The 27669-nt window shown below is 37.6% G+C and overlaps 1 protein-coding gene across 1 annotated transcript; it reads left to right on the top strand.

Moving 5' to 3' along the window:
- The first annotated feature begins 6054 nt into the window (after positions 1-6054).
- LOC129259945 (methyltransferase-like protein 27) lies at positions 6055-26793 on the top strand. The gene is made up of 5 exons (XM_064114598.1): positions 6055-6153; positions 18697-18825; positions 20817-20955; positions 24001-24096; positions 25056-26793. The coding sequence occupies exons 1-5, from the start codon at positions 6055-6057 to the stop codon at positions 25271-25273; spliced, it is 681 nt and encodes a 226-aa protein (XP_063970668.1). The 3' UTR covers positions 25274-26793.
- Positions 26794-27669: the final 876 nt, after the last annotated feature.

Genomic DNA, 27669 nt, shown 5'->3' with positions numbered 1-27669 from the left:
CTCCTTGTTCAGACGTATACATGCTGTGTACATCAACGCATGCGAAATTGTTTTGGCTGGAGAGGTGATTTGACCCATGGAATCAATTGCCAGAGATCCACCAATAATCCACATTAAATGCAATATCGATTCGATGGACTGTAATGATCTATATCTAAGCCTTAATTCAGTAACTTTTTCCTCACTCAATATGTACTCGATTTGTTTGTAAAACCACTTTCTTATCCATATGTCATTATCTATACGATGATGACTATCAGTCGTAATGTACATGCATGTATGGTGCGGGTGTCGCGGGAAAGAATTTAGCACACGAAAAGCAGATCTGTAGGGCCTGTAACCCCTCTGTAACAAAAAGCTTAGCATTGATTGTAGAGCAGTTTTCTACGTTTGATTCTATTGACTATAATGTACAATCAATCTTAAAAATCAAGTGTATGATTAAGCGTTAACTTTTGTGTTAGGGGACCCTAATAGCGTCCGTGATGATTGCGAAAGGTGGCTATTATCGGTTGTAACACGGCCGAGTAGCTGTGTATATACTGGATGAATATCATAGTGCGCTTAAACTTAAAGGCCGTAATACAAAGCATGACATACGTAGCCCAATTTCGACATGGCGAAAAAAGGAAGCAACAGGTCACACTTTTGACGACAGTTTATAAAAATATTTCGGCTTGCGATTTGCGCATTCATGCATCCTATTCATAATTACAAAAGTATTTAAAATTTCATATTTTCAGGCCTTAATATCAATAAAAGTCGTCTTATAAGCCTTAGTTAATACATAAGATAATAACATTTTCAGGAATTCCTAAAAAGTTTCATCTCGCGCTCAGGAAGAGGAATTAAGATGGTCATCATATTCATGTGATGAAAAAATGTCATATGAATGTCCCGGTCCTATATGTATTGATAAAATACCCATCCCGTTCAAAATTACAAAAATTATTTAGAATGTCAATTTTCTAGGTCGGAATGTCAAAAATTATCAGCTTGCGCTTTGCGCTCGCATTATTCAATTGTTGAAATATGTATCGTCTTTATGGCTAACTGCAAACAGTCCTTAACAGGCCCCCTTCCGATCAGACCAGAACGTACATTAAAAAGTTATGCTCTTGCTTTACGTACGCTTGCGGTAGGCGGAAATCCCAGGGGGGGGGGACGTGTCCCCCCTACTCAAAATAGTAGGGGGACACAATATCAAATGTCCCCCCTACTATTTGTGGTCTTTTATGATGGTAAGAAATACATCATTCAAAATCGAAATAAAACATGTATTTTAGGAAGAGGTGACCTTACTTTTTGGATGATAACCTTTTTTTTTCTTCTTTTTTTCAAGTTGCTTGTCAAATTTATTTTCGTCGAAATGACCTTAAATTTTCGTTTGCTTGTCAAATTTTCCAGCCCCATCATGTCCCCCCTACCTTTTGGGAGAGATTTCCGCCCCTGGTTATGTATCTTGTTCAATTTTGCTAAGGACAAAATGCATGAAAAAAAATTTAGCTCGCGCTTCGCGCTCGCACTATCCAAATAGGGCTTATGAGATTATTTACTGCATGGTAAGCTAAGACGTGACTGTTAGGACTACCCCTTAAAAGAAACAAACAAAAATCATCTCTGAGCGGCCGATCGGGGAAAATTAATGTGGGTGATTTTTTTCAGCCCCCCCCCCCCCCCTACTGACGAAAGCTGGATCTGGCCCTGATGATCCAAAAAATTATGGAAGTTTATTTGACTAACTGTTATAGGTGATATATTTTTTTCATATTGCATTGAATATTGGAAATTATTTTGAGTGTCAGAAATAGTTTGAATCTCACTGATTCACAGGGTTTCATCGTAATTTATTGGGAAATATTATTGGTACTTTGTACAGAGAGGATTTAGATTGCAAGATTTCAATGAGTAACTGTCATAGAAAGAATCACAGAAATGGAGTTATATTTATTTATGTGCTATAAGATGGATAAATGCGAAGGTTTTTTTTTACAGTATGGGTTTAAAGTGGTTTAATCTCAGACGAGACTTGCCGTTGGCACATGATCGTTGAGGGCGCTTGTTAAAGGCAATAGTTCACGTTCAACCTCAGGCAAGCAGCATCTGAAACTAGGAGAACATTGCTACTCGGGGCTGGATATCATTCAGGACTGGACACAATACGTCCAGGAGATGTCAACTCCTAGTGACTACAGGCCAGAAAATTTAATTCAGATTATTTCAAAGCTCCTAGATTATCAAGCTCTCTGTAGATCCAAATGTGTGTTTTCATCACAAGAGCTTTCAGACAGACATCTCCTCTCTAAAGAATGGAAAGGCCTGTGGTCCGGACGACATTATCTCCTGAACATAATGTTGTACATCGGATATAATACATGGACTCCTATCCTTATCCTGATGAACTGGATGGTTGACTTGAAACACACCCCTCCAAGCCTCAAGGATGGTCTTGTGAGTCCTCTGCATAAAGCATGGGCGGAAATCCCATGGGGGACAGGGGGGACGTGTCCCCCCTACCAAAAATAGTAGGGGGGACACAATATTAAATGTCCCCCCTACTATTTTTGGTCTTTTATGATGGAGAAAATTGCATCATTCACATTCGAAATAATACGTGTATTTCGGACTAAATGACCTTACATTTTGGGCGAAAACCTTTGTTTTTTTTTGCTTGTCAAATTTTCCAGAGTAAATAAAATAAGATGAGGGGAAAACTTGGAAAATATGTCACTATATAAAATTCGCGCTCGCATTGCCTGTTAGGTGATTTTTCAATATGGAGCTTAAATATCATGTTTGGAAGTCAATATACATTATACATTTCACCTCGGAAATCAAACTTTCATTATTTTGTGTGATTTACAAACGGATTTTTTTAAAAGTGATATGTAAAAGTTACAGCTTTTATGGTCTGAATATTGACATTTTCTACTCGCACTGAGCGCTCGCAAAATTCGATTTATTCAGAACCTATTATTTTTGTGTATTCCATTTAGTTTGAAAATATCCCTTTTCAAGTCTGATTGTCAAAACGTAGCAGATAGTGCTACTCGTATTCTGATAGGCGATTTATGTATGTCTCAATATTGATTTTCATGACAGTTTATCAAAGATTTTGGCTCGCGATTTGCGCTCGCATTGATGGTTAAAATGTTTTAACTGATGCATTCTATTCCTAATTACAAAAGTGCTTGAAATGTCCAGTTTTCAGGCCATAATATCATCAGATTTCTCGCCCGCATTATGCATTAATAAATAAGATATCAATATAATGATTAAATTGTCCCTTTTGTTTCATCTTGCGCTTAGTATTACAGGGGCCGCGGAAGCGGGGGGCTGGGGGGCTTCAGCCCCCCCCCCCCACTTTTTTCCAAAACCATGTACAAAAAACGTAAAAATGACCATACGATTGTGATTTTTTGCATGGTCAGCCCCCAACTTTTGGCTCAGCCCCCCCCCCCCCCCCCCACTTTGAAAACCGTTCCGCGGCCCCTGAGTAAGAGGAATAGGAAGATAGTTATCATTTTCATATGACTTGTCCTAAGGATGTCCCGGTCCTATGTCAAAATCAAATAATAATGAAAAATATCAGCTCTTTATTAAGTGTGATCCATATCCACCTCACAATTTTCCTACAAAGTGCTTTAAATATATAGCTGAAATTGACTCTTTTTTTCAGATCGGAATATCAAATAATTTAAGCTCGCGCTTCGCGCTCGCTGATAGATGCATGTGTAAAATGCCGAGATTCTATAGGTCTAAATCTGAAACACGCTCATGTTTATTCAGATATTCAATTTGTTCTCTGTTTAAATCATTATCCAGTGTCAGATCACAATATCAAAAATTTTCTGCTCGCGCTTTGTGCTCGCATTATTAATGTAGAAAGATCCCCTATTACTCATCCTTTTCATGATTTACAAAACATGAGTAGAGTGTCCCGTTTTTTAGGTCTAAATCTCGAATTTTCTGCTCAAGCTTCGCTTACAACAATTGTTTAGTTATATAGCTACCCTGTTCACGATTACAAAAATTGATTAAAATTTTAGATTCTTTTTGAAAAAATGTCAAAAATTTTCAGCTCGCGATTCGCGCTAGCATTGATTGTTGAAATATGTAACGTCTTCATGGCTAAGTGCAAGCAGTCCTTAACAAGTACCCTTTCGATCAATTCAAATTAAACGTATATGAACATTTTCTGGCTGCATTTTGCACTCGCTTTATTAATGTAAGGACCGGGTGTAAGAAAGACCCCAATTACTCATCCTTTTCATGATTTACAAAACATTAACAGAGTGTCTCGTTCTTTGGTCTAAATCTCAAAACCTTCCGCTCGTGCTTCGCGTTCGCATCAATTGTTTAGTTATATACCTATTATATGTTTAAGTTACAAAAAGTGCTTACAATTTCCAGTCTTTAGGTAAAAATTTCAAAAAATTTCAACTCGCGCTTCGCGCTCGCATTATTTGATTGTTGTATGATATGTAACATCTTCATGGCTAATTGCAAGCAGTCTTTAACAGGTACCTTTTCCATCAGTTAACCTCTGCTCACACTTCGCGGTCGTAGTAAATATTTAGTTGTATATACATCTTTTTCAGGATAACAAACATTGCCCAGAATGTTCAAATTTTAGGGAAAAAATACATAAATTTTCCCCAAAAAAATTTGCTCGCGCTTTGCGCTCGCATTATATAATAAATAAGGACAACGATATCATATATTTATGTTGATTTATAAGGATAAAGCTAAAAAGTGACCATGAGTACTCCTTCAATGAAACAGACAAATATTACCTTCGAGCTGCCGATCGTGGATTAACATATGACTGAAAATGTTTTCGCCCCCCCCCCCTATTGGCGAAGGCTGGATCAGCCCTTGTTGTCCCCCCTACCTTTCGGGACAGATTTCCGCCCATGGCATAAAGGTGGTGGCAAAGATCCAGCAGTTCCTGGAAATTATAGAGATATCACCCTAACCCCTGCCTTGGGCAAGCTCCTAGAACTGTTGATTAAGCCCAAACTCACCAACCACCAACTGGAGCATGACATTCCGCACCAGCTTCAATATGGCTTCCAGTAGGAAAGGTCTTGCCTATTAGCATGATTAGCTGAAAAGCCCTGAAAAGGCTCTTGGCCTAAGAGCAAATTCTCTAAGCAACCACTCTTCATTGCAATGCTTGCTCAATACTTGATTCCGCAAAAGCGTTCGACAGGACATGGAACTACTTAGGTCCATGGACAGGGTAAGGCAAGAAGGTCTGCTTTCAAATAAATTTCTTCCACACACCCCTCTTCGATATATACTATTGCAGAATTCTACAATAACTGTTCAAGTGAGGTGCTATTGGATCATTCAGTGGGTCCATCGTTCAGTGTTCTCCAAGGTGTAAGACAGGTAGATGGGGAGGCATGTTGTCTCCAATGCTCCACCCTCTCTACATTGACGACCTCATTAAGATCCTCAGATATTACCATCTTGGCTGCACAATCAAGAATCTGTATCTTTGCGTCATAGCATTTGCTGAAGACATATAGCACTTCTCAGTTTTAGCAGTAGTAGTAATAGTAGTAGTAGTAGTAGTAGTAGTAGTAGTAGTAGTAGTAGTAGTAGTAGTAGTAGTAGTAGTAGTAGTAGTAGTACTAGTAGTAGCAGCAGCAGCAGCAGCAGCAGCAGCAGTAGTAGTAGTAGTAGTAGTAGTAGTAGAAGTAGTATAGTAGTAGTAGTAGTATACACAGCAAAAACTGTGGTGTTAACCGGTGTACATAGAGGACCACACCAGTTATTTTACACCGGTGTTAATTTGACAGTGTTATTTTAACACCTATAGGTGTTATTGCAACACCATTGGTTGTTACATTTACACTATTTGGTGTTATGGTAAATCTCGAGGGTGTAATTTTAACACCTCAGGATGTGGTCCTCTATTAACACCAACTGGTGTCAGTTTTAACACCACAGTTTTTACAGTGTAGTAGTAGTAGTAGTAGACGGTTAACAGCATATAATTATTTATCATTAATAGAAATAAAAATAATTTCGAAGAGAAACATCATGACTACCTGGAGTGAGAGAGCTAAAGGTTTGCGAGACACCAAAGATGTGGATGAACTGGAAAAGAAGTACGACGAACTATGCGAGTATTACGATGAGGTAAAACAGAATTACGATTAGTTTTTTTTATTTGACGTTTTATTAGGGTAGCCTTTTCTGTTATAAAAATTACTTGACCAAAGCCCCGTTTTAACAGACAGTGCCCTGATAGAGGGCGGGTAGAAAAAGGGGGATGGAATTCCTCAATGAGGTGATAAAACCACAGGTGGTAGCCTCCTTGCTCCGTCTTAAAGGTAAATTGTGACATTGGTTTATTTCAAAACTTTCGTTTAGATTTCACTCTTCGCTTTTCAAAATACTCATAAACAAGTTCTGAGTCCATAAAATGTATTGCATTGGCCAAAAGAACTGTTTTTATTCTCAAAAAAATATATAAAGAAGAGAAATTTTGCCAAGTGAGCTTTCTTTTGATGCAGATTTTGAAATTGATATAAAAAATGAAGAGCGCCACCTTGAGACCAAATGACATCAATACCTGCTCATGAATATTCATATCCATCGCCTCTGCGCTTGTCTCACGTGCCGATCTGTATACCGGCTATACAGTACAGTATCGGATTGAACGGCGGAGTCTGTTTGCGACTTTTTCATTCATATCCTGTAGGAGCGTGTGCATTCGCGCAGTCCCTCGACGGCAAATTAAATAACTTGGAAACAACCAAGGAACTTTTTTAAATGACCATCATAATAATTGTGATGTTATGCACGTTGTTTTTCAAATCGCGGAGAATAGGTCCTACGTACATCTTGATATCTGGGCAGAGTACCAGGTACCGAGAGACGGCTTCCTTCCCTTTCCTTGCTTTTCATCTTTGCTTCGTTTCTCTAGCTGTATTTTTTTTTCTTTACTTGTCCAGGGTATGAAGGGAGGGAGAATTATGGTTGCTTGTGAAAGGGCTATTCTTATTTTTTTTCCCGTTTTTTATTTCTATTTTATAATTATATTTACATACGCATTTTTGTTTCGATTCCGATTCACTGAATCGTTATCAATTTCTTCAGGTTCTGTATTTTGATTTGTTCATTATTATAACGTGTTGTAACATTTTTTTTTAAAGGAAAAGGAAATCATTTTGTATTGAACTAGCTTTGCCGCCATTCTTCATTATTTTGCTTTGTGCGTTATATAGGCCTATAAGATGCTCTTTCTCTTCCAGTGATTATTTGTCAATATACTGCCTCAATGTATTTATCACAAAAAAATGACAAATACCGCGTGGCCTATGCCTTTTTTTTTTAAACAATATATTCTGGGGCGGATCCAGCTTTCACTAATAACGGGGCCGGGGTGAACAATATTTTCATCCACATTTTTCCCGATCGATCGGCAGCTCAAAGCTAGTTTTTGTTGGAATCTATAGTCGTAACAGTACTAAACCCTATAAAAAATGCGAGCGTGAGGTATTATTTTCGGACTGTGTATTGTGTCCTGAAAATTGATCTGAGCAATATGATCATTAAACAATTAAGATGCACACTGACGGATAAGGTGCTCAAAAATTTGAATAAGTAAAGGCCTATTTAGTTCCCTTGTTCGTTTTACTATAAGCCCTTCAACAATGTTTCCGTGTTTTGTATTACATTGATCAGTTAATATTTCTTTATGTCTCATACTATTTCGATATGAATTATACCTTGTCATTGTACTTGTTACTATGATTTTATATACTAATAACTCTGAACTTGTGAACCTGTTTAACCATGACTGAATGAATAAATCAATAAATGAATTGGTATAGGTGAATATATGTTCCATCGAACAGGCAATGCGAACACAAAGCGCGGGCTAAATTGTTTTTATACTTGTGTAGTGACATGATTGGCTCCCACCCCTCCCCAAGTCTGAATTCCCCTCACCTTTTTTTATTCATTCTTCCTCTTATATTCCCCCCCCCCCTCTGCTTTCGTTCATATTACTTTGCGCCGCCAATATCGGGGGGGGGGGGCGTAACGTCGGCCTCCTGGATCCGCCTATGATACCGGTGCGTAGGTCTGTATGTTATAACCATGTAACATCGATCCCCCTCCAAGTTTCTCTTTGCATTTTTCTTTTCAACTTGTTATGGTAGTATACTGAACAAGAACAAGTATGACGTCTCCTAGGTGCCTCTCCCTCCACCCACTCCTCCTCGGTCCGCTGCATGTGCTCGGATAATAAAATTACGTACTTATCATGGTGATATATATATAATAAAATTGCAAATTTTATTGCAAAAACTGCATTACTCGTGAATTTGTGTTTCGCATTTCTGATGTCTTATTAAATATATATATATATATTCGAGGACATACAGCTAGGCGGAACTTTTTGGGGGAAGGGGTCTTCCATCTCTGTGTGATTCCGAAGTTCCGATGATGGTTCAGAGAATGTACTTCATGCAAAATCACGTTTTGGCATGACCTCTCAGCGCTGGGCATATCGACGGACAAAAAAATGCAAAAATGTGATGGATCGAAATGGTAAAAAATATATATATTTTAAAGAAAACCATCGTTATAAAATGCAGTCATACCAACATATTTTTGTTAATACCAGTTTGAACTTAGATAAAAATTATAACCCGAGGCTATATTAGCAGCAGGGGCGGCGGAACCGGGGGGCGGCAGGGGCACTTAACCCCCTACATAAAAAAATCCCAGTAGGAAAAAATGCCTTTTTTAAATGGAGAGTGCACTTATTTCAAAATGATGTACATGAATGTCCCTTTTCAAAATAAAATACCCTTTTTGAAGTCAAACGATACATTTTAGGTTGGAAATCACAAAATTTTTGGCTCGCGCTTCGCGCCCACATCATTTATTTTTTAGGAAGGCACTCACTTTGTTTTGGTTACAACTTGTGCTTATAATGTTCAATTTTCAGGTTTAAATGTCACAAATCTTCAGCTCGCGCTTTCCGCTCGCATCAAAGGTACACATTATGTTCTTGGTTTCAAACTGCTTAGAATATCCAGTTTTCAGGTTGAAATATTACAAATTTTCGGCTCGCCGCGCTTCGCATCAATTATTATTTATTAAGACACACAATTAAGTACTTGGGTTAAAAAAGTGCTTAGAATGTCCAGTTTTCTGGTTGGAATATCGCGCTCGCGTCCATTTTTCAATTAGATGCACATCTTTTTCATAACAAAATTGCTCGGAATGTTTGATTTTCATGTCTTATTAGTCATGTTAGTACAAGCAATGTCTAGAATTTATAGCTCGCGATTTGCGCTCTTAACACCTCGCAAGAATGCTCTTTTAACAATAATTTGCGCGATTTGACCAAAAAGCGGCGAGTTTCACAACTTCAGATTTGAAAATGTTCAAACTGTTTGCTTGCTACGCTCGCTCCCGGAAAAATAAAGCCTAAATAGATATTTTATCAATCAGAAAAGACTTTAAAAAGGTTTTGCTCAATTTAATTACTACAAAACGCACAACTACTTAACACAGATGATAATCTCATGGTGAAAATATAAGTTTGCATAAAAAATGCAATCTTTTGCATATAAGTGCCTTTTTTCGCTTTGTCCCCCCCCCCCCCCCCCCCCAAAAAAAAAAAGAAAAAAAAAAAAAAAATTGAAAATACGTTCCGTCGCCTATGATTCCGTCACCTATGGCACTCGCTGGTATTTGAATATATCATCATTTACACCCTCTCAAAGAAAGCAGACTTACTTTTGCCCTTTATTTTGCCCACAATGGAACTTACAGGAAAGCATATCAAACAGGATGCAAATGGAGGTCTATTCAGCCGGACGTTATTATACGCTTTGGAGTTTGGATTCTTGTTTGCCTAGAAAACGTAAAGTATTTCAAGAGTTTTTATATTTTCATTACATCTTTGTCCTTATTTCTCTATATCCGTAGCTCTACCATGTGCGTATTCGGGGGCGCCAAAATAGGGAGAAAAGGGAAGGAAAGAAAAGGGGTTGACGAATTGCTGTTTGACATGGGGGGGGGGGGGGTGGATGCGCCGAATTGATGTTCAACCTAGAGTATGTATATAGCGGGTGCCGAATTTATGTTTTGCTTAGGGGCGCCGAATTGATGTTCGACCTAGGATGTGCCAAATTGATCTTCATCCTAGGGGGGGGGGCGAATTAATGTTTTACCTCGGGGCGCCGTATAGATGTTCGACATAGGGGCACCGAAGGGCACCGAAATGATGTTTAACCTTGGGGATGGGGCGCCGAATAATTTTTTTCTATATACGGTTGTCGAGTTGCTGTTTGACATATAGGGGCGCCGAATTGATGTTCAACCTAGGGGGTGCCGAATGGATATTCACCACACGCCAATTTGATATTTGTCTCGGTGCATCAAATTCAGGTTCAATTTACCTAGGGAGGGGAGGGGGTGCCAAACTCATGTTTGCTCCCATCAATTACCAATCATGTTCATGATTACCAAAAGTGCCTAGAAAGTCCTAATTTTAGATCAGAATATAAAAACAAATTCATCCTACTCTTCGCATTAATTGTTTAGTAAGGTGGCGATCCTGTTCATGGTAAGATAAGTGCTTAGAATGTCTGACTTTGTATCAAAATATATATATTTTTATTCAGCTCGCGCTTCGCGCTCGCATAAACTGTTTTGTTACTGATCATCCTTTTCATGATAACCGAAAATGCTTACTCAAATGTCCAAATTTTAGGTAAGAATATGAAAAAAATTTCATCTCGCTCTTTGCGGACGCATCAATGTTTAGTTAGATGACAATCCTGTTCATGATTACCAAAAGTGCTTAGAATGTCCACATTTTAGGTCAAAATATCAATCACTTTTTAAGCTCGCGCTTCGCACTCGCACAAATTTACGAGGTCAGAATATCAAAAAATTTGAACTCGCGCTTAGCGCTCGCATTAATTATTTAGCTATATACCCATCCTGTTCATGGTTATAAAAAGTGCTTATGATGTCCAGTGTTGGATTGGGAATTCAAAAATTGTCAGTTCGCACTTCGTGATCGCATAAAATGTTGATAGATACTCATCCTGTTCTTGATTGCCAAAAGTGCTCATAGATTTTTTTCCCCTCAAATTTTAGGTCAGAATATAAAAAAAATTCAGCTCACGTTTCGCGCTCGTATCAATAATAATTGTTTAAATAATTCATATACATATCATGTTCACGGTTGCAAAAAGCGTAGAATGTTTGATCGGAAAACAGATGAAAATATCCCCCTCCCCTATTGGCGAAAGCTGGATCTAGCCCCGGTTAAGAAATTACAGCTCCCGCACATAATTTTAGTATGGTCTACCACTCTGATGAAAAGTTGAACTAAATTGAAACCCCAAAACGCTTAAAAATTCTATGCTTTCTGGTCGCATTTATTCTTTTCAAGAAGTGGATACAACTTTGATCTTTTTTTACATGGACACACTATGGACACATTAAAAAAAATGGTCTTCGATTGCCTTTTTCACGTGGTTGTGGAATAAGACAATTCAAAATGCATTTAGGCACTTTGATTGCCTGAGTGGTCGGGTCGGGGTGCAATTTTCCGAAAAGTTCACAGGGGCGCAAAAATAGTGACCCCCTCGTGGTGCAAAATCCTGGATATGCGCATGTCCGTCGGGCATCGTTTCCACTTTTGTACCTCTTTATCTATACCGGTGTGATACTATATAAGTCCATGGATCAGTTTACTTCCATTTCGTCTGATGCCAAATCGTCAAATTGCCAACTCGCCTACTATCATTAAAGTCTACCATAATTATGTTCATCCACTATCGTCTAGTAACCAGTTGGTCCAATAGCCATTCAGTCCATATACCATTTGGTCTAATTGGACAACGTGCTATTGTGCAAAATGAATGAAAATGAATTGGATACTGGACCAAATAGTTGTTCGACGAAATATTGATGGACGGAATGGATATGGACTAAATTAAATCAGACCATGTGGTGAGTGCAAGTTGGCACTTGGCAGTCGACGACTTGGCAATTTACCAATGGACCTACTAGGCCACTAAATTGAACTTGTCCGAGTGTGCCATAACACCTAAACTGCAGGCTTTCTCATATCCGATACCCCCCCCCCCCATCCCCGCCGCCCCAAGAAAGGGAAGGGGGGCATGGAGGAGAGAGAAGAAATAAAGAAAGAAGTAGATTGTTGAAAGGGAATCAAAATAATATGAATCAAAGGGAATGTAAACGCAATATCATACTCTGTTTGAATCGCTTCTCTTTCATGGAATTTATATTTTGAATAGATCGTTTCATATCAGTCTTTCACATTATTTTACTTTCAACCCTGTATTTCATCAGCTTTACTATCAAAAGCCTGCGTAGCGAATTACAAAACGTCCCATCCTTGTTTCACCACCCATGACATTACGTAATTATCATTTTATTATTATCATGTAATGAAATTCATACTGTGTTTACACGCTGCATCTGCTGTCAGTTTGACTACCTTGTAAATATTTATTTACAAGGTAAAGCTTATTTCCAAGGTAATATTTATTTACAAGGTAAAGCCTATTTCCCCACTGGAAAATAGCTTTAGAGCTTTCGTGGGTCATCCTGTGTAAGCCTGTTGTTTTTAATGCTACTGTATATATATTATGGTGACTTGCGAAATAAAATCAATCAATCAATATTTTTTGACGATATCCAGTTGAAATCAGTGGCGTTCAAAATAATGGGGAAGGATTGGGGCTATATGGATTCCCAAATTTGTCACGGCCAATACAAAAAGAAAGCGAGAAGGGGAACTAATATCTGAATATTATGTCAAAATCTATCACCGATAAAAAATGATTTGTGCCCGACACATATATCTGGCCCCTTAATTCATATATTTTACGTTTATTATTTACGCCAATAGTTCAAGCAAGGTTCCTAACATCTTTCTGTATTTTTCGATGTTTACACAATTCCTAGCCTTGGGTTGGGGGTTGTGTGTATTCCTTATGTTCGCATTTTTTAATGTTATTTTTCTATTTATTTCAATATTATCCTCTCCAACTTTATTATGGTATGACTATTCAAGGAATTATAATTACTCGTTTGCTTGCATGCTCCATGACCGCTTTGCCTTCACTCCGGGGGGGGGGGGGGGCACTTACATTGACGAGTGGATACCATGCGCGACCCCAAAAACACAAAAATATTAAAAAAAGGGTATCTATGTTGCTATGAAAGCTACGTGTTTAGGGTAATATTTTCGGGGATGATGAAACAAAATTAAAATGTTTTATAAAGGATGTCCTTTTTGCCCCAACACTACGTGTTTAGAGTCCGACTTGCGCGAGTTGTGGAAGGTGCATGGGGCCGTACTAAACCAAAATAATGATGTGTAAAGGTAAAACCAACGACCGACGGACCCGACATAACAATAAAATATCGCTGTACTTGTTTAGGGGTTCATTTCGGGAATACTTGCCAAGAGTATCGTTTTGTTTCCAATACTTGTTAAGGGTCGGTTTGAGACGCCAATACTTGTTAAGGGGTGCAGTTTGAGAATATGGAAAATACGTGTTTGGGTGCTTTTCGAGACCCCATGGTCGCGCATGGTATCCACTCGTCAATGGAAGTGCCCCCCCCCCCCGGCCTTCACTTCTCTCAGTGCGTATTCAGAACTATTACTGTATTCTCATTGATCCCCCTGGAGTTGTAAAAAACCCATAAAGGCAAAATATTATATTTTCATCGGCAGCACATGTGCATTAATTACATCATCATAAATTAAGTACATCAGGGTCCATGATCAGAAAAAGCGTATACCCATTAAACCTCGCCAGATGGGGCTTGTCCCAAAATAAAAATTTTATTTTTGTCTCGTTTCGAAATTTCATTTTTATTTTGGCTGCTATATGCTTCAAGCACATATTTGCTTACTGTATATAGTTTGCCTATGCATTTTACTCATTATATATATATATTTTTATATATTGTATTTCTCCAGTCACTACATATACGATTGTCACTTGTATTATGATCATGTCTCAAGCATTGTAAATTTGTTTTGTATATTATTCCAATAAATGCAAAAAAATCCTGCAAAAAAAGCCACATCACCACATAGTTGAACCATTCCAACTATTTATACGATCAATACGATCGCCTCGACTGATCTGATACGATTAATTATTCCGCGATTATAATTAAGGCCCTTGGAACCGGGGGTGCAAAGCACCCCCAAGATTTTACAATGGGGTGCGGCGTGCATTATTTTCCATGTAGGCAGCTCCCCCTGGAATTCTGGTATAGGTGTCGAATTGGATAAATGTAGGAAAATTACCAACATTTTGTATTGGAACCTTTTTTAATGTTTTTCTTTTGCTTTGTCAAATTTTCCTCAGCACCGCCACCAAAAAAAAAAATCGTGACAGTGTGAACTTGGCACTTTTTTTTCAATCATAAAAAATGATTATATTATTTTCCCGCATGAGTTTTGAAATATTGACACGTACGCCAGAATCTCTTTGGTCCTAATATGAAGCATAAATTTCCACGTCTATAAAACAACAGTTATCATTCGTTTTTCCTATAGTTATAGCAGGGAAATGGGAGTTACAATTCCATTGATAAATAAGTCTAAAATGTTATGCCAATCAAGATGCAAGTCCCGGATGCGAGTAATGTCTTTGTCCTGCTCATGTCGCAGTCATTCACATTTTTTCAACGGTTGAACTGCTCGTGCACACTCTGTATGCGTATAGGCCTTTCCCGGAGGCCTTTCTTCCTCTCATTTGTTATAAAATTTCATCTTTTTATCAATTCTTTCTACTTGTTTACTGTCTATGAAGGGGTAGCAAGTTGATCTCCCATGGGGTGCCCCTATCTATTGCTGCATCATTTGTATCCATTTCTCTTTGACCATCCATTTCTTGGGAAAATACATCAATTGGATGATCCATTTATATATGCCTATCCATCCATTCTTTCAGTCATCCATCCACCGGTCGTGCTGATGGTTTGATTATAGCATGGACCTAATAGGTCCATGATTGTATATAAAGCGCCCTACTATATCATTATAGGCTACCCCCACCCCCTCCCCATACTACATAAAAACTCGGCGACCCATGTACACATTTCAAAGCAGACGTAATGTACATGCACAATTCCCTTGTACATGTTGCACCTTGCTGCTTCTCCAGGTTTGCTTAGTCTTCTTTCACATACGTTGTTGCACTTTGCCCCACGGCGTGCCTTGTAAAGTAAGACTCTACATGCTGGTCGGCCCTGGAAATCACAACTCTGAAGCACGTGCACCGCGCAATACTCAACTTCTCATTTTTCCATATCTCGATGCAAGCTTTCTTGTGTGGATGCAAAAATAAGAGTTTTCCCAGAAATCTTGTCCCTGACGTCATGTCTGCCCCCCCCTCATTTTTTGACTCATGACGCCTTTACTCTGCTTGTTCGACCTTGAGCCGTTGGTCCCCTGGTTGCTTGCTCACAGGCATTCGTGCTTTCTTAGCAGTCAGGTAAAAACCTCGGCACAGAAATACAGAAATTAGCAACTTGATGCGTACGTTGGTCACATTCATGCTATCACGGTCTACACAATGTAGACTACACGTACGTACTTCGCATCAACAGGTTTCTCAGCTCACCTTTTGACCTCGCGAGTTCAATCTAAACAAACGAAGAGTAGTCAAGTGTTGCATTGGGATTGTATCTTCGTTATGTTTTACTACAGGCCTATATTTAACCCCGCATTGGGGTTGCATCTTCGTTATGTTTTACTATAGGCCTATATTTAACCCCGCATTGGGGTTGCATATTCGTTATGTTTTACTATAGGCATATATGATTGCATCTTCGTTATGTTTTACTATAGGCCTATATTTAACCCCGTATTAAATATCGTAGAACCTGCTCTGAAAGTAATCGTTTTTCTCTTCGCCCTTTCCCTTCATGCTTGGCTGTAGACAGAATGGTGGTGGCCGTCTGTTTAGAGTTTTAAATATTTTTGGTCTAACTTTTTTTTCCAATTTCTCCTCTGTACTTTGCGAGTGGATCTAAATAATCTGAAACTGACTGAAACATTCAGGAAAGATAAAAAAACACCAAAATATCAAATTAGGGTATGTTGTATCCATATCCCTTTATGATGGCTCTCCTGATTCTCTTTCACCAATCCACTTCTTTCTTTCTTCTCTCTCCTCCCTCCCCCTTTCCTCTGGGGAGGGCCAAGGAGTCCAGTGAGCTGCGCTATATAGCGCCTCGCTGTAGTTCCCGTATATGTATCACGCCAAGCTATACATGAAGGGAAAGGTGCATAAAAGAGCTACAATCCACATGAATAAAGATCAAACTCGGAACTCGGCCCTTGCCCATCTCTGGGATTCTCGTATCTCTTTTAGTCTTGGAGTACTTTCAGATTCATGACATAAGAGTCCGAAAGTAAGCCGTATTGGGCAATCCTTTGCTTCGTCATTCACGTCAGATAATCAACGTGTCTGAATCCTTTTTCATGCGTACGATACATTTATGGATATAGCTCAATATAGTATTCTTATCCTGTGTGTGCTATCGCAAATAGTGGATTATATCTGAAACTAATGCAGAGCGCAAGCATGTCGCTAGCCGCCTAGCATCGGCTCATTGAGCTTGCACGCACCGTTCGATGTTTGCTTTCTACTCAGCTACACACACAGAGTACTGCACTTTGTTGATACGGGGATTTCTTGATACTGCGCATGCGCCATGACGTATTTCATCAATATGCATGAGTCGTAATGAATATGCATGATTCGAACGGTGTTCTAATATCAATTTATTTTTTAACCCGAGAGGGCGTCAATAAGAAAGTTCAAACTTTTATCGTTTAACCGACATTTGTTATAATATATGTTTCACCCCTCAATATCATGAGAATATAAAAGTTATGCAAGTTTCTTTTCCGTGATAAAATAGAGCAATAATATAGGTATTTAATGAATGTAATAATTTCAAAATTGATTCATTGCCCTTGTCTGAGATCAACCAATCATACACTATACCTTTAACAGACACTCACTTAAAATCCTACCCTGGTAAAGTTTCCATGGTAATGACTGCCCCCCCCCCTCAAAAAAAAAGAGGCAGACAGAACAGAGAACTAAAGGAAGGAAAATGGGAAAAGTAAATGAAAGTAGAAATGGGGAAAAGGAAATTGGAAAAACGAAAAAAGTGAAGGAAAAGAAAGCAAGGGGAGAGGGAAAATGAAAGGGGGATAGAGAAAAAGAGAAGGAAAAGGAAGGAATGGAAGATGGGAAAGATAAGAAAGGAAAAAGAGAAAATGGGAATAAAGACATGAAAGGGGGAGAGAAAAGAAAGGAAGATAAGAGCGAGAATAGAAGAAATGGCAAAGAAGAGGGAGAGAGAATTAAAGAAGAGAGGATGAAACAAAGGGAAAGAAAAGGAGAAAGGAATAGAAAAGGGGAGTGAAAAGGAAGGGAAGAAAAGAGAGAAAAGGAAAGGTGGGGGGAAAGGGAAGAAAAACGATAAGGAAGGGAAGAGGAAAAGAGAAAAAAGAATGAAGGGAAAGGGAGATATGAAATAAAAAAAGGGGAGAGAATTAAGGGAAAGGAAAAAGGAGAGAAAAGAGGGGTAAAAAGATAAAGAGGAATGAGAGAAGAGAGAAAAGGAAGAGGAAAGAGATAAAAGAAGAAACATGCTTAAGAGAGGAAAAGAAAAAGAGAAGGGAAATGGAGAAGGGGGGGGGAGTGGAATAGAAAAGGAGAAAGGAATGGGAGGGGAGAGAGTTTTTCAGACAGACTGCACCCCGTTCGCGTCTTAACAGAACATGCGTCCGGGCGTTAGCGGGGTAGAGTTGTTTTTCTACCTTGCTTCCACCCTGGTCTGAGCAGGCCGAAATTTGGAAAAAAATCCTTCCCTACACAGTCCTGCTTTTCTCCCAGCGGGGGCTGCTTTTATCGGGTAGGGCAGTCAGATAAGTGTCTGTTAAGACGGGGTACAAGGCGCCATGCATGATGAGTAAAAACACAAATTGGCTAAGCGGAAATAAACAATTCTTGGGCATTCCTTAGATATCGAGCACATATCATTTGTTTTTCTTTATTATTCTCCCTTATCATTCTAGGGTGGGCGACTCTTCCATTTTGCTGCACTGGGGTAACAGGGGGGGGGGGGACGTTCCATTTTAAATATCTATCAAATTAAACCAAATAGCAATTTTAGGTCTGCATGGATTTTCTGCATACGGTGTAAATTATTTTCTCTAGAATTCTCCAATTAGGGGCAAACCATATAATTTGAATCAAAGTGATAAAAAATATAGATAAAAAAATATAAATTGAAAATATCCCCAAATTCGGGGATATTTTTAATATATACTGCTTGCGTATTTCATGCCGGGGGTCCATTGTTATTATGGAGACCTTACCTTTAACCATTGCCGGAAATATGAATTCAATTTATTGGAACGTCATTGACATCTGTAATATTCTATTCAAAACAAAAATACAAAACAATATTATGATTAATCATACAAAACTTGAGGAACATTGATTGAGGAAAAGAATGAACCTTTGATTTCAAAGGCTACATGAGATTTACCACTTCAAGGACAATATTCTTGCATCTCCGCTTTCCCGGCTGTAATTACTTTTCTTTTGATTTTGTTTCTTTTTTCAGGGAAATCATGAGCCACAGTACTTAAGCAACGCTCCTTATGAAACAGCCAGGGCGGTCATCCAGCTCGAACCAAATCGAAATGTCAAGATACTCGATGTCGGGTGCGGTACAGGACTTGTTGGTGAAGAGGTTACTATTTTATATACAGACCTTGTCATAGTACATTAGCATTCAAAGAATCTGTCGGAGAAAGTTAGTTTCTTGGACCGCCTCTTAAAAGTTTGTTCTTCACCTCACAAGGCCAAAGCTGGCTAAATAAATGAAAAGTTTCAGTGGGAAAAGTGTTTTTGGCGGTTCTACTTGTTAATTCGGTGGAGCTCAGGGCACCGAGAATGATTTCTTAACATGCAGGGGGTGATGGTTTAAATTTTACACACAAAAAAGGTTTCGCTACAAAATGTAGGTGATTTTGGTTAGATTTCTGCTATTTAACATACCTACCAGATTTCCATGGGTACTCATGCCTATGGTAAATAATACACGCAGCACCCTTAGGTAAATTATTGGGGGTGCTGAAGCACTCTAAACATCCCCGCTTCCCAGGGCTATATTGTTGCTGTTTCTACATTGTTTTCACTATTAGGTGAATTTAAACGTCTTAGGCCCATGGTTGTTGATCTTGCCTTCTTTCGGACATGTTTACGGTAAAAGCTGACAAGAAAGGTTCTAAATAATAATAATAATGATAATAGGAATAGAGTATTTCTTAAGCGCCAAATCCACATTGATTATGTGCTCAAGGCGCTGCGAAAAGGAAATAAGAGAAAAATTGCACGGTACAGGAATTGACAAAGATAAAAGAATGACAGTCATGACAATGAAAAAAAACTACTGGAAGGCAATTTTAAACAAATGGGTTTTTAGAGTAATTTTGAAATTATCGATATTTGAAATACTACGAATGGAATATGGCAACTGATTCCACAAGGATGGTCCCGCATGTGCAAATGACCGATCCCCCATGATTTCTTGGATTTAGGAACTGTAAGCAATTTTGAATCGGAAGATCTTAAACGTCGAGGAGGATTGTATGGCATCAACAAATTAACATTATATTCTGGGGCAGATCCATGGATGCAGTGAAAAACTAACAATAATAACTTAAATTCAATACGGTACTCGATGGGTAACCAATGCAGTGAGGACAGAACTGGAGTCAAGAAATTGTAAAGCCTTGTTAAGACTAATAAAGATTTTGGGACTCAATCCCAAATTAATGAACTTATTTCTCTTTTGACGTGGGCATACATTATGTTTCAGGTAGGCCTACATCATGTATCTTTCGGTTACACTTCGTAATTCCGAAGATTCGTTATTCATGAAATATCCAAAAGAAATTGTGAGTGGGTGATGTCATCAGTCCCCTAATTTAATTTATTCGCATACCGATCAGGATGTGCATGTAACTGTTTTGTGAAATTAAGCGAAACTTAAAATGTCATAACTTTCTTATTTTAAAACTGATTTTGATGAAATTTTCAGTGTTATGCTTTTGGGGGTTTTTTCTCATTTTTTTGGAATAAAGATTCGTGGGGATTATGTGAGCGAATTTCTTTTCCACTGAATGAATACACTGCATTGGATTCATTCTTTCTTTTGTATTTTGCATGTCCGGAATCTATAATGTACAAACCGTATCTGTTTTGGTTCTTAGTTGATTTCATATAAATTTGCGAAAAAACCGGTCAATTCTTACAAACTGTTATTTTTCTTTCTTTCTCTCTCTCGTCTCTCTCCTTTTCTTTCTTTCTTTCTTTCTTTCTTTTCTTTCTTTCTTTTTTCTTTCTTACTTTTCTTTCTTTCTTTATTTATTTCTTTTTTTTTCTTTCTTTCTTTCTTTTTTTCTTTTTTTTCTTTTTTTCTTTCTTTCTTTCTTTCTTTTCTTTCTTTCTTTCTTTCTTTTTTTCTTTCTTTCTTTCTCTCTTTCTTTCTCTCTACATTCATTAAATGTATTTCAAATGTCATTGTCATTATTGATTTTTCATTTCTTTATCAGATTAATTGATCTTATTTTATTTACTTATCAATTTCATTGATTGATTGATTCATTCATTTTTTTTTCCTTTCCCTGTACAATGCCATTTATGATTTAGGATGATGTGCTTCCTTTTGTTCCATAGCTGTTCAGGGAAGGATACCAAAATATCCATGGAGTGGATATGTCTGCTGGTATGCTGAAAATGTGCAAGAAGAAGAATGTCTACTCGAAACTGGTTCGGGCCAGGTTTGGTCCAAGCGAACCTCTTGAGTACGTTAATGGTAAGCATGTTAATAATAATGTAGGTTTTCCCGCTCAATTTCATATAGTATAGTTTATCAATGTGCATTTAACTTCACGCGTTATCTTCTTCCGGGATATATTGGTAATTCACGATTTCATTTCGATTCCTTGCAACATTTTTATTCAGATTGCAACCATAATTATTTTTGTCTCGCCTGCTACTATAGGCTCCGCTTTTCCGACGGCGACGGCGGCGTCGTCAACATTTAAATCTTAACCAAGGTTAAGTTTTGGAAATGTCATCATAATTTAGAAAGTATATAGACCTAGTTAATGAAACTTGGACATAAGGATACTCAAGTATCACCGTATTTACCGAGCTTCCTGCCTGAGTTTCAGGTCACAGGACTAAAGTCAAAGGTCATTTAGGGTCAATGAACTTAGACCATGTTGGGGGAATCAATATCGAAATCTTAACCAAGGTTAAGTTTTTGAAATGTTGTCATAACTTCAAAAGTATATTGACATATAAAACTTCATAAAACTTAGACATAAGGGTAATAGTGTACCACTGAAGATACTGAGTTAGAGGTGATTAAGGTCAAAGGTCACTTAGGGTTAACGAACTTTGGCCATGTTGGGGTTATTTGAGGGATTATCATCATAACTTTTAAATTTTATGGATCTAGTTAATGAATCTTGGACATAAGAGCAGCAATGTATCCCTGAATACACTAGCGTACCTAAGAGGGGCAGGGGGGCAGACTGCCCCCCTGACGAGTTACAAGCAAAAAAAAGCGAAAAAATAGGGAAAGAAAAAGAAAAGAGGAAAAAGGAAAGAGAGAAAAAAGGGGGAAGGGGAAAATAAGAAAGAGTTTAAGAGAAAGGGGAAAACAAAAACTGGACTGCAGACTGTCGGAAAAAAAATATAAACTGTCGGGGCTGTTCCAACTGATTCGGTTTTTTAGTTCCACCATCTTTGTCGGTAAATGTCAATTAAACTGTACACTTTTATCGGTAAATTATGATTTTTACGCAATGCAACTTTTAGAGCTCTCTAGTACCGATAGTGAGGACGGACTGAATGGGCTGACCAGGGACAGGAAAAAGGTAGAGAACAACTTTTAGGTAATGTAATTATAACAATAAAAATTTCGCTCGCGCTACGCGCTCGCATCAATTTTTAGTTGGATACCTAAGATAAATGTCTAGTTTTCAGGTTGAAATATCAAACATTTTCAGCTCGCACTTAAAAACCAATTGTTGACGGTTACAAAAAGTGCTTATAATATCCAGTTCTTAGGCCGGAATATCAAAAATTTCAGCTCGCGCTTCGTGCTCACATATAACTGTTTAGGTATATCCATCCTGTTCATAGTTAAATGAAGTGTTTAGAATGTCCGGTTTTCAGGTCGGAATATAAAAATAAAAGATGTCCAAAATATATCATTAGAAACCAATTTGTTCACGGTTACAAAAATTGCTTAGAATATCAAGTTCTTAGGTCGGAATATCAAAAATTTCAGCTCGAACTTCGCACTCGCATAAAATTCCATCCTGTTCATAATTAAATAAAGTGCTCAGAATGTCAAGTTTTCAGGTCGAAATATCAAAAAATTTCAGCTCGCGCTCACACCAATTAATTGTTTTTGAACTACCATCTTGATCATAGTTGTGCTTAGTGGTGCTTAGAATGTCCACTTTTCAGAGGGGAATATCTCAAATTTTCAGCTCGCTCTTCGCGCTCGCATCAATTTATTATTCAGTTAGAAACCAATTTGTTCATGGTTACTAAAAGTGCTTAGGATATCAAGTTCTTAAGTCGGAATATCAAAAGTTTTAGCTCGCGCTTCGCACCCGCACGACTATTTAGATCCCATCCTGTAAAACTGCTTAGAATGTCTAGTGTCCAGATAGGAATATCAAAATTTTGAGCTCGCGCTTCGCGCTCGCATTTACTATATGTTTACATTATTATTTTAAACTGAATTCAATGTCAGAAACCTCTTTTATAACGTCTTCAAATGAGCAGAATTGGGAACATAATGTAAACACCTTTAAAGGTGAACAAAAGAAGTATTTTAATATAAACATTGCAATTACCACTTGATTAGAAATATATCGATCACGATCCATTACATTTCATTTCTGGAATGATATAAAAAAAGAATTAATTTCGACAATAAAGTGCAATCGCCCGAGAGCAAATATCAGTAGTAGCAAGATCCAACTGTTTTATTGGGTACCCCCTGGGTAACCTTTCCCACCTTCAGTGCCACTGCCAGACCTACACATCCAAACGTGTATGGGAGGGGGGGGGGGCTAGGCTGCAAAATGCAGGGCAACGAGGACTGCGAGGTGCCCAAATATCCTCGTGTATTGGTAATTTTATGACCGAATGTATAATTTTTGCACGTTTCACATCATGTAAAAAGGCTAGATAATAATTGAAAAAATGTTCGCTCGCTTCGCTCGCTCGAAAATTAAAAACTGTGAAGTTTATTTTTGGGCAATTATTATCAGCTCCCCCTTGAAAAAAATGTGCCTATATATACGTCCATGCCTACTACCCCCCACCTTGCTCATCTTTGTCGCTTCCCCCCCCCCCCCCTGACGAAATATGCCAGGTACGCCACTGCCTAAATACCCTGTGTGCGTTTCAGGAACATGGCCAAGATCAAAGGCTATTTAAAGGTCAATAAACTCTGGCCGTGTTGGGAGTATGTGTTGAATTGGCATCATAACTAAGGAAGTTTATGGATCTAGCTCATGACACATCGACATAAGGGTAATCAAGTATGAATGATTTTGCACATTGTCTTATAGGTCACATGATCATGGTCAAAGGTCATTTTGGGTCAATGGACATAATATTTTGTAATCATATTAGTGTTTTCTTCTGTGAATAATCATTCATCAGCTGTTTTCAAAGGAAGCACTGCTGCTATATCGAATAGCGTATAATGCAGGCGAGACTGCCAGAGGCGTTCCACTTGTTTGTATTATTCTCAGTCGTTGCGTTATCTTTCTCCTCCTGACCACACATGGATCCACAATGTTTAATTCATATATTTCTCCATCAGGTTATTTTGATGTAGTCATGTCATGTGGAACGTTCGTGCCCGGTGCTCATTTGAACCAGACATGTCTCCCAGAGTTATTTCGCCTCCTAAAACCCGGTAAGCAGGTTGATACATTCATGTATTGAGGGCCTGAACGAAATGCCATTCTTACAACACATATACCAAATAAAAAATAATAGTGCTTTCAACAGCTTTATATTATCAGTTAAAATTAAAAATGTATCATAAATTATATCAGATAGAAGTTAGAGGCGCTGGAGGGTGGGGCCTATTCTACGAATTCAACGTTTGCATTTCACCCATTCCCCTCCCCGCCACCATGAGCACCTGACAAGACTTTAGCTAGAATATTCGAAGATTTCCCAATGTCCAGTAAGTTTAAAATGATTGGCATGTCTATTAGTACAATTATTTTAAGTTGATAAATTATTATTATTTGGTTTCAATTATTTTATGCTATATTTTGCTGATATAAACTGGTTACCTAAAAGTAGGTGAAAAGTGTAAATGTGTATAGGTTTAAATAAATAGATCAGTAAGACTGAACTAGCTAACCACAAACCATTCCAACAAAATGAGATGAAACATCGCATCCTTGGCGCTGAAAGAGTTATGTGTCTGATTCTGACGATAAATATTAATTAAATCCTAGTATATGGGTCTTAGTAAAAACTTGTTTGGCAACACGGGATATGTAAATATTTCATTGTTTTGTCTATTATTCAAATAAAATCAAATGGATCTTCGAACGTGCTCGACGATCACGGAAGTGCTCAAGATGACCCAACTATAATCAAATCTTTTCTAGATGTTTTTTACTTACTCATCCAGGATAATGAATTCAGTGAGGTAATACGTATATTGCATACATTAAACACTGAAAAATAATTTTCAGGCTATATAATCCCGAGTGCCCCGGTAAATATGGAAATAGATCAATAGATATTCGGATGTATCATTGATTATCAGAAATAACGATAGATACAGTAAATGTTTTATTACACGAAGTTGTGTCTTTACTCTCCTCATATCCTTTGTGTATATAAATGTATTAGGTGGATACATGGTGATTGCGACTCGACAGAAAGCTTTTGAAGAAGAGCTTGGAGGCCTGGAACTTAAAAGTACCTTACCACATCTTGTCGAAGAGGGAGTTCTGGCGAAACTGTCGCATGATGTAATAAGATACACAACAGAAATTAACATTGATATTCCTGGCGTCATATTGTCATACATTTTACTACCAGCAGAGAAAGAGCAAAATACCAAATGAGAGGTGGTAAAGGGGAGGATTTATTGACTATTCTTTCTACAATAATGATAAATAGATAATACATGAATAGTTTATATGATTGATAGTAGTGCTGAATAATAATTTATATTATGAAAAACTTTAATTTGGTAAGCCTAACTACTACTATGCATGTATCCCTCAAACAATTCTACCACTACACATTTTAGATTCTCCTGTATCACATAATATTATTGACAGAATATCCTTTCATTATACAGAAACTTTCGGTAAAAAACAATGTTGTACGAATGTCAAAACAACTACAGAGAGAGTCAGAAAATTATGCACAGATGTTACTACTTCTTTCACAATTTGTTTAATTTTTCACACAGCCATGCCGCCACTTAATTGGCGCAACTTATATTTGACTTCCTTCCGTATATAGGTTGTCTCGCCGTCAGTCATACATGCAAAGATCCATATGAAAACAGCACCAGAAAATAATGAAAGAAATAATCTACCCGCATATACAAGTCAATACTAACTTCATACATTATGACTTCGAGCTGATTTGAAATTTTTATGGGATTCGTGTATAATTAGCAACTCGTAGTCTGTATCAGACCTTTAATTTTCTCTGTATGATGTGGCAATATGAGACTAACCAGAGAATTATTATGTTATCATCTTTTAATATTCAACGGACTTTATACGCAGTCATTGGAATTAACATTTTTGGGAAATAGTACGTAACTTTCTATTGTTATATTAATGTTAGTACGAATTTTTATTTTCTTTCAATTTTTCTGACAGTTTCAACAATATCTGACAAATAAAGAGAGAAACAAGTTGGAAGTTGTTCAAAGGGGGTCCAATGCACAATTAAAAACAATCCTTAAATATAGATATCAAGACTCCTAGATTCACATTTAATATTACATTTTTCATTCAATAAAAGTCACGTACTAATGTTTAAGGCAATAGGCCTATAATTTTAGTAAAAACATATATTATTTTCAAGTAAATGAAATTCAGTGTTCAAGTTCGACTTTCATTTTATTTGAATTTGCCTCTCTACATAATATGATAAATACTGTCTGTAATACTGTAGTAACATAAGAAGTGAAATGCAACTCAAACTATATTTGTCGATCAGCGGGGTTTTTCATGAAAAGAATTCGGTTCACCGACTCATTTGTTCTAAGCCAATCAGATGCAAGAACTTCAGTAGCTTATAACAGTTGTCCATGCTGTCAGTGAAAACCAATAGTTGCTTTATAAAATGTTTCCATGATATGCCGTGGACATATAACACAATCTGATTTAAAATGACACATGTCGATGGCTTAGTCAAAAGATGCATGCAATAAAACCCTATCATGTTAAAGACCCAAATCGGATCCAAAGTTGAATTTGACAAAATACCAACCGAAAGCTAATACAAACAACTAAACAAAGTACAGTGCAAGTTTTGTGCACTTATTTTGTTTAAGAAAAGCTTTCATTTTGGGGCTTCGAAAATAATATTTCTTGTGCTTTTTACCCACTTCAAATCCGTGAAAAGCGTTGTGATTCCATAAGTATGTACACAGAAGGACTTGGTGATTTTCTGTTTTTCAGATTACGCATTTTACTCTGTTCACGTATATAAGCATATATATAATTATAAACATAAATAAATTTATATTTGTCTGCAAGGCTTGGATTGATGATTCTACAGCTTCAGTTTAGTTTAGTTTGCTCCAACGATGTTGTAGGACTAAGCCTGTTCATCGATCAAAGTAGAATGTCTATTGCTGCTCTCATTCAGACAAAATAGACCAGTTCGTAGTTACTTCATGGACAATTTTGGTCAAATGACCTTTCATTTCTTTCATTATGATAGGCAGATTTCAAAGCAAAATATTACGTAAGCATGCCTTACATAGCAGGATGAAGAAATTGAATAGACCAGGTGACTAGAATAGCACTTCAATGAACACTTTATGAAGGTATTTGTTGCATTCCTACTTTGAATGCATATCATAGCATGTTGCACAATGTACTTGGCAAACTGTAAAATACCAGTCGTTCGTGGACGCATTGTTGTTGTTTTTGGATGTAAATGAAAAACACAATTCAAAAGAATATATGAATAATCAAGACATCAAAGTTGGTGCTTATCTCAGATTTTAAACCACCATGTCATTTTAGTACAAATGACCTTCCTCTGACCATGCGCAGAATCTTTTGATCATGCGCAGAAAGGAACTACGAACTGGCTTATTAGATGCACTACTTATGTTGGCAGGGAGGGGTGGCGCTAGGGGTATCGTAGACAGCAAAAAAATCAATGAAAAATTCACGAGAATCGAAAATCACTCAAAATCATAGGCAATCTTCTCCCAATGCTTATCCAGTCTATTCTTAAATGCAATCACTGAACAAGCAGTAAC

Source organism: Lytechinus pictus, unplaced genomic scaffold (genome assembly GCF_037042905.1).
Source record: "Lytechinus pictus isolate F3 Inbred unplaced genomic scaffold, Lp3.0 scaffold_19, whole genome shotgun sequence".
Classification (NCBI taxonomy): domain Eukaryota; kingdom Metazoa; phylum Echinodermata; class Echinoidea; order Temnopleuroida; family Toxopneustidae; genus Lytechinus; species Lytechinus pictus.
This window is presented reverse-complemented; position numbering and strand designations above follow the sequence as displayed.